Source organism: Ascaphus truei, chromosome 16 (genome assembly GCF_040206685.1).
Source record: "Ascaphus truei isolate aAscTru1 chromosome 16, aAscTru1.hap1, whole genome shotgun sequence".
Lineage (NCBI taxonomy): Eukaryota > Metazoa > Chordata > Amphibia > Anura > Ascaphidae > Ascaphus > Ascaphus truei.
Genome location: NC_134498.1, coordinates 42,860,475 through 42,872,898, shown reverse-complemented (window position 1 = coordinate 42,872,898; position 12,424 = coordinate 42,860,475). Strand labels below are relative to the sequence as shown.

Sequence of the window (12,424 nt, the reverse complement as noted above, 5' to 3'; positions counted from 1 at the left end):
TCAAGCTGACGTGTCATGCTCTGATGACATTGTGGCTTTCCTATTGGCGCATGAGTGCGCGGCTTAAATGGATGCCATGTTGTTTCACCAAAAGGGATCAGAACATAAAAAGGTCAATATCTCAAAAGCCAGGTGGTCCACTGAGAACAAAATACTACAGTTTAGCTGGTTCTGCGTCTATAATAAAAATATGAGTAGGGGAGTGTAAGAGGCAGGTGCGGACGTACACACAAGAACACAGTTTTGGGAAAATTAAAACATGGCTTCATTTAGCCTGTCCCTTTAAACAGCAGTTTAAAGGAAAACATGTATACAAAAGAAACAAAAGACCTATCCGTTGTAAGGGCTAACTTACTTCCCCAGTCCCTATCTGCAAGACTAGGAGGAAAAGCCCCTTTCCAGCCCCCCCAGACTATCACCCCCAAAGTCTCAAGCGGTACCTCCAAAGCAGGTGACCATTCAGGTGCGTGGTGTCCGGTGTCTTGATCTCAGCACAGCCTTTGTGCTTAAGACAATGGGGCCTATGCAGAGAGCAGCGAATTTTAAAAATGGCGAATTTAGTAAAAAGTACCTTTTTTTGGAGAGTTTTATTCTCCATATGCAGAAAAGTGCGAAATCTGCTATGTTTAACATGGATGCGTGTGGCGAGTTTAAATTGGCGAGATGCGCGCTTCAGAAACGTGTAAAAACAAATTCGCGCCTTTTTTTTCCCATTGCAATGGCCGCGAGCGGCAGCTTCTTGCCAATTTTTTCTGGCGAGGCAAAAAGGAGACAATCGCGCCATTTTATTGGCGCGAACAGCCGCTAGATGCCGTTCGCGGCTCTCTGCATTAGGATATTTTTAAAACTGGCGAGATTGAGGTTCTCGCCAGCCGCGAGGCGAGTTTTACAAATAGAAAAGAAAAATTGGCGCGTTTTTCGGAACTCGCCATTTTCTGCTGTTTTCTGCGCGATTTTCTCCAAAAAATGGCGAATTTCGAAAATTCGCTGCTCTCTGCATAGGCCCCAATATCTCCTCTTTCAGCACAGCTGTGAATGTGCTAAGGAGTCTCTGGGTCGGTTCCCCGTAGGGTTATTTGTTTATCCTTGGCTGGTTAATTGACTAGCTGCAATTAACCAGCTCTCTGCTGGGCCTGTCAGTTAACTAGAGGCTTTTATTTAAACGGGGATAAGTCCTTGTTACAGGGGGATTCCTGTTTTAAACTTTGCCACAATTGTAAATGAATTGCAGAGTTAATAAAGATCAGATTTGTGGTTTGGCGTGTGATTGCCAGTGAGGAACAGCTGTTTGTAACATCTGAGAAACAAAGATTATAAACCCTCAAAGAGCACCATGGCAAGATGGAAACCTATAGCTTCCTCTCACAAGAATTTTTAGATTATATTGGGGGACGAAAAAGGGAACTAACACGTGTTATGCAGTTGCTCGTGTGTTTCTTCCCTTTATCCTACATAAAAAATGTTTTCAAACCACTCTAAAAAGCTCTTTCTGCATAGGGCCGATATAACTTATTTTGCTGACTGCAGGCTTGCTATGTATTGCACATTGTCGGTGGGAAGTCCCACGCCCAATACCCAGAAACTCACTTGGGTTGCCATATTCATTTTCACATTTTCCTCACATTTTGCTGCTACTACACACATTGATAACCAAAGCCCGCATGAATAGTTTTCCAACGTGTGCTGGGAGGGAGTTGACATTATTTGCGGAGTTCGGCAGGTTGGATTATTGGGGAAATCCAATACTGATTTTGGGGGTGTCCATGAAATACAACTTTGCTACCCGAGGTGCAGTGAATGCGGTGGGCATGAGATTGAAGTATTTAGATCAAACCACTCATGTTGAAAGGGCAGCCTCTATATAGATATTTAAACCTCACAATGTTACAGACTGGGCGGATCTTTTTTTTTGGTGGAAACCCAAAACACATCTAGAGAAACACTAAATAAAATATACTAGGAATATGGGCTTGTCAATTGAAATCAGTGAAACTCTACTGCACCTCCATATGATCTTGATAGTTTGGGGGGAAACTATCAGTGTTGAACACAGCAATAACATACATTTAAAAATGGGTAATACGGCACCTTTTAAAAAATACTTCCTCTGTGTACAAGATGACATATACTGTATGACATGGAATGCTGGTATGCTTCATGTCATTTTTCTGTTATTTTTTTTTTATTGGAGGCAATCAATGAAATGAAAAGAGAGAATGAAATGAAAAGAGAGGGTGAAACAAACAAAATGTACATCATTTATTCAAATCCCCCTTTGTTGCTCTAAATCTATATTATACCTAAAAGCCTCAAAATTGTAATTGGTTAAGACAGGAGTTCTCAACTCCAGTCCTCAAGATCCGCCAAGAGGTCAAGTTTTTAGGATATCCCTGCTTCAGCACAGGTGTCTCAATCAGTGGCTCAGTCTATACCAGAGCCACTGATTGAGCCACTTGGGCTGAACAGGGATCTCCTTAAAACCTGACCTATTGGGGGGGGGGGGGATCTTGAGGACTGGAGTTGGCCACCCGTGGGTTAAGGTAACTATAGGTTGATAAAATGAGGTCTACAGAAATAAGTTCGTTTGGCCACGATCATTTTAACGGCGGTCCAACAAAACGTGTAATAATTGTCAAATAATTTATTTTTGGTAAAGTAAAACAAGCGTAAATGTGATATTTCTTGGAAAAAGCCATTATACATATTCACAGTTGTAAATTATTTCTGTTTATTGGAGGATAATTTGCCTCTCAGTACCCAAATCCCCCTCTCTGATTCTACAGCATTCACCAGGCATCAGATTTCTCATCTCAATTCGAGCATTCAAAGTAATTGTCTCTGTTCTGATGAGTTAAGCATTTCAGAACTGGCAATCCTGGCTCATGCCAAACCTACACCGACAGCTCAGGCCATTTCATGGATAGGTTCCATAGAATAACTGCTTAACTTTTGATGATGACTATAAAAAAAAGCGTATAAAAACCCTCAGAGCAAGAAATGCTGATGTTGTGCTGGGGTAAAAGGATATATCTAGGCAATAGTAACACAAATAGCCAGTGTGGCTGAATGGGAATGAAACCAACGTCTGGTGAAAAGAAGAAATCAAAATGGCAAAGATGGTTATGGCAAAGCTCTTACTCCGTAGTTTCAGAACCTTCAGAGTTAATATTTACAATCACACACGTGCTAAACTGGGACATTGTGGCATAGGCTGGATGACTGGGTATTACGTGTATGTTTCCCTAACACATTTGTTACTAGACGAGCCTGCAATGCTTTGCTCATTCCTCTTACACTTACAGCAAAGGAGATTAAGCTAAGGGTTCTCAACCCCAGCCCTCAAGACACGCCAACAGGTCAGGTATTAAGGATATCCCTGCTTCAGCACAGGAGTGACCTGTGCTGAAGCAGGGATATCCTTAAATCCTGACCTGTTTGGGAGGTCTTGAGGACTGTGGTTGAGCACCCCATGCATTAACGCAAAGAGACGCACTAACTTTCTACTCTTCTGCAAGTGAATTGAAGAGCAGCATTTGGGAATCATGTTTTGTTTTCCTACTTGAACGTGAGCCAGCAAGCGCAGGAAAGGGTTTCCACCAATTATCCTTATATCACAGCACTGGTTTCCGCACTCATCGGACGTAACGCAAACAATCATACCCGGAGTTATTTTACTGCCGCGGGCAATGTAGACCGATTTCTTTGAAAATAAAAGTTGAGTATCCTCCAAAAATGAGAGATCTCAATATACTAACATTTTTCATTTACACAACACATTATGTACTAAAGAAATAAATACTGAGCCTTGCTTGGGATCTTCTAATGACAAATAAGGTACACTCTGGGCACTCCTTACATGTAAAAAATGATTGCAGACGTAAAGAAGCAAGTTCCCCCGGGGAGGAATTTGATATAAATTACTTCATTAAATGTTAATTAGTTCAGGGTATTTTCAATTTGCCCTGCTCTCCTTGGAAATAGGTATAAAAATAGTTTTATAGTTAAGGTTTGGGCAGAGTCCCTGATCCTAATATTGGATAAAGGCATTTGTTTGTCTTTCTAACTGTGAGTGCATATCTTACCAATTACTAGCCACAGTTATTTGGACATACAATACTGCCCTATGTTCTTTGTCTTTCCCCATTTGTACTCCTAGTGTAGGTCATTCTTGTGGCATTCAATTCATCGGCATCTGTGGAGCCATGGACCTATTTGGCTGCAGATTAATAGGGATAGATAGTTATTAAGGGTTAACACCTCCCATTATCATTTTATGTGTGAAGTAACATATTATATGTTTCATATTATTGAGATAATTGTTTATAGTTGTGCTGTTTGTTTCATATATATATCATATACATTACCATACGAGGACTTGCACATCCCCTTTAAATATATAATACCGAACTGTCATTCAACCAGTTCCAGACTGATCTGTATCTACTCTACCAGTATACCAAGGTGACTCAGTTCCAGACTGATCTGTAACTACTCTACCAATATACCCCAATGACTCAGATCCAGACTGATCTGTAACTACTCTACCAGTATACACCAGTGACTCAGTTCCCGACTGATCTGTATCTACCCTACCAGTATACCAAGGTGACTCAGTTCCAGACTGATCTGTAACTACTCTACCAATATACCCCAATGACTCAGATCCAGACTGATCTGTAACTACTCTACCAGTATACACCAGTGACTCAGTTCCCGACTGATCTGTATCTACCCTACCAGTATACGCCAGTGACTCAGTTCCAGACTGATCTGTATCTACCCTACCAGTATACCCCAGTGACTCAGTTCCAGACTGATCTGTATCTACTCTACCAGTATACCCCAGTGACTCAGTTCCAGACTGATCTGTAACTAGTCTACCAGTATACGCCAGTGAAACAGTTCCAGACTGATCTGTAACTACTCTACCAGTATACACCAGTGACTCAGTTCCAGACTGACCTGTATCTACCCTATCAGTATACGCCAATGACTCAGTTCCAGACTGATCTGTAACTACTCTACCAATATACCCCAGTGACTCAGTTCCAGACTGATCTGTATCTACCCTACCAATATACCCCAGTGTCGCAGTTCCAGACTGATCTGTATCTACTCTACCAGTATACGCCAGTGACTCAGTTCCAGACTGATCTGTATCTACCCTACCAGTATACCCCAGTGACTCAGTTCCAGAGTGATCTGTAACTACTCTACCAGTATACACCAGTGACTCAGTTCCAGACTGATCTGTATCTACCCTACCAGTATGCGCCAGTGACTCAGTTCCAGCCTGATCTGTATCTACTCTACCAATATACCCCAGTGACTCAGTTCCAGTTGTTTTTTGTGTGTTATTTTTAACACCTTTATCTGTTGGTTATATTTCATTTTGAATGGTCCATGAAAAACATGCATTCTAATGAATAATTTGATATTGTTAGGCCGCGTTTATAGTAGTAGCGACGGCGCTCACGTGCGAACTACTAATCTCTTCCCTGTGAGGCCGCCCATATAGCGCACGATCGCGTGAGCGATGAAGCGTGACTGCGCGCGCCATTCGAGTAGACAAACAATTTTGTCTTTGCCGTGTGACGGCCGGGCCACGTACGCTGTTCAGCCAATGATGGCGAACCGCTCACGTGACGTCACACCTCCGCCCCGCCGTCGCCTCAGACCTCAGTGCAGGTTTCATGCAAGCGACAGGCGCGTGTGACATCATACGACCCAAAGCGCGTGCGGCCGCTATAAATGCCGCCTTACACTGCCAGTACTGGTCGGTGGAAGGTATGTGTGATATTGAGCCTTCATCTCACTTCAACCACAGACACTGTGGGGTTAAATTAGGGAGCCAGTGTGTCTCAGATTATTGTACCAGCTGGTTGATCTTAGAGCCATATCGCCAAGGCACTGAATGCCTGGAAATAGACAAAACAATGGCCTTCAGCAAAGAAGCAGCAGCGCTGGCAGGAAACGTACTGCACTAACCATAACTTGCATCACATAAAGCAGATAATGACCAAGCACGTGGAAATGTCGAACATTCATTAGTGGAATATATCTAAGAGAGGTTCTCTCAGTTGCTGGTTCTCACCGTTATCTTTAGCTATTGAAATGTAATTAGCTGTCTTTCTGTGTTCTCGGTTGATTTGGGATATTGAATGTGGCTCCAATTATCCTATCCCCAGTTAGCATAGCATTATCAAATGGCAAAACAATACTTCGGAGCACTAATGCAATAAAACTGGGGGCTGGGATGGGGTAAAAATATCTTGGCCGGTGACCTGATAAAAGGGACGATGTCTATTTATGAGATAATATCTGTCTGTTTGGTTACTTCTTTAGTTGTGAAAATGTAAAATACACCCCCAGTAATGTCAGCATTACTAGGGAAACGACTTTTCAAATAAAATACAGAAAATCATTTACAATATTTAACAAACAAAAAAACTGTTCAAATGTGAAATACATCAGTGTTATTTCCCCAGCAATGGCTCAAGAAGCCGGCGTGTTTGTTTTTGGTGATAGACGTGAGAAAAAGACTAGTGTTCACATCAGTGTTCAGATCGTAGCACAAAAGACTCACTGTGGTATGAGCCTGTTTTAGGATGAGTTATTCTTTTGCGGTAATCTGCTGCTTTTACAGGTAGAATGTCAATGATGGGCGTTTATTAAATGGGGAATGGACGGAAGGGAAGAACCCATAATTTTGCCACTGTACAAATCCTTCGTAAGACCAACACCTTGACTATGGAGTACAGTTTTGGGCACCACTCCATAAGAAAGACGTCGTGGAACTGGAAAAAGAGAGAACAGCCACCAAATGAATAAAGGGGATGTGAAGTCTGACTTATGAGCAGAGTCAAGCTAAATTACAGTTATTTTTTAATTTACAATAGAGGAATCTAAGAGGGGATATGATCACTATTTACAAATATATTCACGGTCAATACAAGAAAGTTTCAAATAATAATAATATAATAATTGTTTGTTCTTGCATAGCGCTGCCAGTTTTACGTAGCGCTTTACAGAGACATTTTGCAGACACAGTCCCTGCCCTGTAGAGCAGTGGCCTCCAAATTTTTCAGTACGAGGGACACATCGTATGTTCTACACATTTTCGCGGGCCAAAGGAAAAAAAATCTTTTTATAATTTTTATATATTTTTTGAAATGAATGAATAAGTTTTATTTGGATCTTTTTGGGGTAATCGGCATGATTATGATTCAGAACAAAAGAGAAATGTGACAATTACAAAGAAAGGATGCCGCGCTCACACTGGGAAATGATATATAATGAGCAAAAATATATATATTTCAAGTTTCTGTGGGCCGGATAAAATCTTGTGGGGGGTCTGATGTGGCCCCCGGGGCTGTAGTTTGGAGACCCCTGCCATAGAGCTTACAATCTATGTTTTTGGTGCCTGAGGCACAGGGAGATAAAGTGACTTGCCCAAGGTCACAAGGAGCCGACACCAGGAATTGAACCTGAGCTGCTCCTTCTCCCAAATAACTACAGTATTCATCCCACGGGCAGTACAAACGGCACACGGTCATCCCTTTAGGTTGGACGAAAGAAGATTTCACCAGTAACAAAGATAAAGGGTTCTTTCATTGAGGACAGGTACAATGTAGAATTAATTACCCATAGAGACTGTGATGGTGGATACAATAGATATATTTAGGATCCTCCTCCTTTTTTTATTTTTTTTTTATTTTAAAGAAAGGAAAGGTATACAGGGATATGCCAAATAAGTAAACATGGATAGGATGTTGATCCAGGGAGAAATCTGACTGCCATTACAGGAGTCAGGAAGGAATTACTTTGTTCCCTAATGAGATATTTTGGATAATGTTTTTTCTGGGGTTTTTTTGTTTGCCTTCCTCTGGATCAATATACTGTAAATACAAATATAGAATGCGTATCTGTTGTCTAAATGTAACATAGGTTGAGCTTGATGGATATCTACAATGTGTGTAACTATGAATTGTCCTCATCAAACCTTTGTCTTATTCTTTTCCCAGGGACGGCATGTTAAAACAGGACAGTTAGCAGCAATAAAAGTAATGGATGTCACGGAGGTAAGTGTGCTGTTTTCGACTTCATAGGTCTACACTTCTAACTTCTGTAGCTTTAAGTTTCCAAAATGTTTTTGCAAACTTTTTTGCATTTTTTGGGGGGCTAAAATGTATTCCTGGGAACCAGTTCGCAGAACTTTTAAACAATTCGCTGTCTCGCCAATGAGTCACAGCTCAATTCAAAGAGATTCACCACATATTTTTTTTTTTTTTAATGAGACAAGTCTCTTTTGCGACGTTACAATTTGCAACCCTATTTGGGACGGTTTCAATCCGCGCGGATTCATCAAAAACCATCCATTGGATGCAGCCCGTGGATGGATTTGTAGAATCCAATCCGTGGATTCAGCCATCCGTTGGCGGATTGGATTGTACAAACCTGTCCACGGGTTGCAGAATCCGCGGAGTGTATTGGTAATAATAATAAAAAATCCGCAAAACCCAAATCGCCCTTTTCGAGATTGATCCGCGGACCAAAGGAACGGCCGATCCGCTGCAGATCCAAATCCGCCCCCCAAAAATTTGCCCATCTGTAGTTGGCATCATTAATTAAAATGTTTGCTGAATTTTGACCGCGGCACAACTTTGTTCTGACCGATTCGCAACTTTTTTCGTGATAAAAAAAGGGACATTTTTTTTGCTGGGGCGAAGGCTTTGCTCTAATTGGATCTAGAAATAAATGGTTTTGTCTATTGTTTTGCATTGTTTTTCCTTGGTTTGCATATCAGAGTTTTCACAGTACTCCAACATAGCAGCGTAGGAATAAAACTATCCTCTAAGAAAGCAGAGATGTGACCCCATAGTGATATTGCAGAAAACACATCTAACTTGTTCCGTGATCAAATAGAAGAACACTGTTCTAGAGTTTGATGCTTTTGGAAAAACATGTTAAGTATAAGGAATGGCTTTAGCTTCATGCTACGCTATTTTTGTGTTAGATTATCTAAAAGCATTATTGATTATAATAGATAGCATAAAAGTCATTGGTGAGTTATAGAAACGCAGACGGGGGCATGCTATTATTATTATTTCTCATTCTTTGCTCTGTAACATTCTTCTTGGGCACTTTTTATTGTGCATTATTTATCAGAATACAATAATGGAGAAAATATTTCTTTATTGTTTTTTTTCCTGACGGCTTCTAGTTTCGTTATCTGTTCCCAGAGATAGCAAACAGATAGCTTCCTGTAACCCCGTGCTGCTCCTGCTGCGTTCCCGTTGCGTTCCATTCACACAGAACCCGTCCTTTTCTACTCCACTTGGACAAATCTCATCTGTTGTATCCATGGGGACGGTCAAGGAAAGACCTCAGTAGCACTCCTCTGTGACACTCATATGCTTATATATATGTTGTGGTCATTTTGGGGGTTCAATAGGAGCTTGTTAGGTGTCCAGTATGTTTTACAATTCTTGTCCAGCTAGTCATGGCTGATTGGAGGGTGGCAACCTCCTTCCTAATTTAAGCTCACCCCCTCCCACATTTAAATGGTTATGGGCTCACTCCATAGCATCTTCCACTCAGGGGAACTTGCCTGCTTGCAGTTTGGCTGTGACATCTCTAATACAGAGTGCTTTTCCTGGTAATGTACAGGTTAATAAAAGCTTCAGTCAGACTCAGAAATTTGCAACTAATATTGACAGATTTACTATAAATCATTCTTCCTGTTATTACACAGGTTATTAAGAATTTATATTAGCGTTAGGGACCCCTGATATGTGGTCTGCCTTGGCGTTGGCTCAGGGGCTTACAACAATTTTGGCCAAAAATGTCAAACTAAAAGACCATTTTACTTATTAGATATTTATACATATATATTTAGGCACTGTACCGTGTATGAGTCTCACTGGATGTGCTAAAAACTGAGCTTTGTCTGTGTTTTATGTTCTGTCTCTGGTTTTAAAATAAGGAAAGACCTGCCAGATATGCAACAGATTTAGTCTTTTTATTTGCGAGATAAGATAAGAGAAAAGCGACTGCTAATGTCCCTTCCGACCCTCAAGGAGTTATATCACTGCATTGTCAAAGCTGCTACTGTCCTTTTATGATTCAGTCTTGATATACTTTGATTGCAGGCTACGGAAAATTCTGCGTTTTTATTTGTACAAACGCTTGTAAGCGTTTAGATTATTAGTAATTATTAATCCCGTCCCAACATATGTTATTTGGGACTTTTTATTTTTGTTTAAATGGGACCCTTTTCCCCACAGCTGCTCGGGTCCTTTGAACACATTGACAAGATTTGTGTGCAGGAAGAAGACTCTCAGAACCCAAACCCAACACATCATGTCTATATTTGTATCACATGGAGGGCTGCTAGGATTGTGAGAGACACAAAGCCTTTGTGCTATATCCAACTTGGCAAATTATATAGTTAAATACTTCTCTATTTATCTTTTCACAAGCAAGAGTCCTTTAGTTCAATTCATTGGCCTAAGTATTTTAATCTCACAACCATGTCACACTACGGCCTACAGTATCTGTAGGTCCTAACACCGCTGTACATGCAAAAAGCTCCCATGTCCTCTCTAATGGAGGGAGTTGACCACCAGAAAATATATTGGGCATGGGCCTAGAGCAGGGGTCTCAAACTACGTCCTCATGGGCCACCAACAGGTGAGCTTTTATGGATATCCCCGCTTCAGCACAGGTGGCTCAATCAGTGGCTCAGTCGAAGACTGATATCCACCTGTGTTGAAGCAGGGATATCCATAAAAGCTCGCCTGTTGGTGGCCCTTGAGGACTGAGTTTGAGACCCCTGGCCTAGATTTTCTAGGTGCTGGTAAATTGTAAGGCACTTTATGGCCCAAACGTCTTAAGCAATATTTGGTGACTCTGAGCCAGTCTCTTGCACTTCTATGGTGGCTACATGACCCAGCTTTAAGAATGAAAAGATCCCATTCTAAAGAATGACTATTTTACAGCAATCGTGTTTATTTACTGCCCAGTTCAGCCATGGAATTCTCATTATTACCCAGAATCCCCCCTGGATTAGTGCTAAACTTAACATGCACTTCACCGACGACTATCTTAACATCCATCATTTCACGACAGCTTTTACGATCAGGTAAATCTGATTGCACAAAAAGCTCCCACCTCAAATGTTCAAAGCCTGAAGCATGACGCAACGATGGAAGAACAGCTATACTGTATCTCGCGCTGGCTTGTGGCCAAAGCCCAATTAATCTCAGTTACAGAACTTGATAGTCATAGGTAAATAGATATTTTTTTGAAGTAGTTGAAACTTTGTAACAGTCTTAGGTGTCAGTGGACCTTGGTTAGGAAACGTCTTGATTGAACATCTGAATCAATCTACTCTGGGTGGTAATTACAGTAGCAAGGGACGGAACTCTATATAGCATAAGCATGAGCTGTGAAAAGTGATAAGGGGGCAAAAGGTGACGTGGATTGGAAGAATTGGAGAATAGGAATAGTGTGCACGGCACCTGGTGATGTTCAGAAGGTCACAATGTATTTACGCTAGTTACACTGAATATTCTATTGCTGTGCCGTTTACCACGAAGGTCCAAGTTTGGTCAAAGATCCCCAAACCATGGTAATCCCTTTATTACAGCATTTGGAAGTATTTAAAGCATCAATACTACATTTCCCCCTTTTATTTTATTTTTTTATTATTTGTATATGTAAAGCTTGTGACAATGTATATTTCTACATTGTTACCTAAGCTGGCAATCGTTTGGTGCCCCTGTTATACATCTGTAAAAATCCTGATTGTGTGCCTAACATAATGGCTGCCTTTCAGTTTCAATTAATCCTTCAGTCAGTGTAACTCAGCATCTTATATTAAAGCTGCAGTTCAGGCAATATCCTGCATGTGTGTGTTTTTTTTTAATAAATCAGTTCTGTAGTAAGAAAAAATACTTTTAGCATTTTCTGTTTTTAAAAAAACAACTTTGAAAGACCAATTTTCTTGTATTCTATTTTAACAACCATTTGCTAAGGCACTGCCCCTTCATGTCCTGTCACAAGCCCTGGCACACCCCTTTGTCAGCCCTGCCCTCCCTCTAGCACATGTCAGTGCAGGAGTGCTCATGAATATTCATGAGCTTCCACTGACGGACTGAAGCAGAATATAAACAGATCCCTTCACTAATTATGGCACCAAATTTCGCCGACCAATACATGGAGAACGAATTGACTGGCAGCTATACAGTTCTTTAGGTAATTAGAGATTGCCCACATGAAACTATTGAAGTAAAAAAATAAATAAATAAATAATAAAAAAAGACTGAACTGCAGCTTTAATAAGGTAACATTATCTATTGTTACAGTTTGCAGCTCAAACTGCTGGGAATATTGGCAACAAATGATCACAAACAGGAAAGTG

At 40.9% G+C, this 12,424-nt stretch overlaps 1 protein-coding gene across 3 annotated transcripts in view; it reads left to right on the top strand.

Moving 5' to 3' along the window:
* The window catches only part of NRK (Nik related kinase), a 125,042-nt gene that overhangs the window by 20,883 nt on the left and 91,735 nt on the right, over positions 1–12,424 (top strand). For all 3 annotated transcript variants that reach the window (XM_075573321.1, XM_075573320.1, XM_075573319.1), the window contains exon 3: positions 8,025–8,081. In XM_075573321.1, the coding sequence (XP_075429436.1) occupies positions 8,025–8,081 (57 nt within the window). The remainder of the gene's footprint in view (positions 1–8,024; positions 8,082–12,424) is intronic.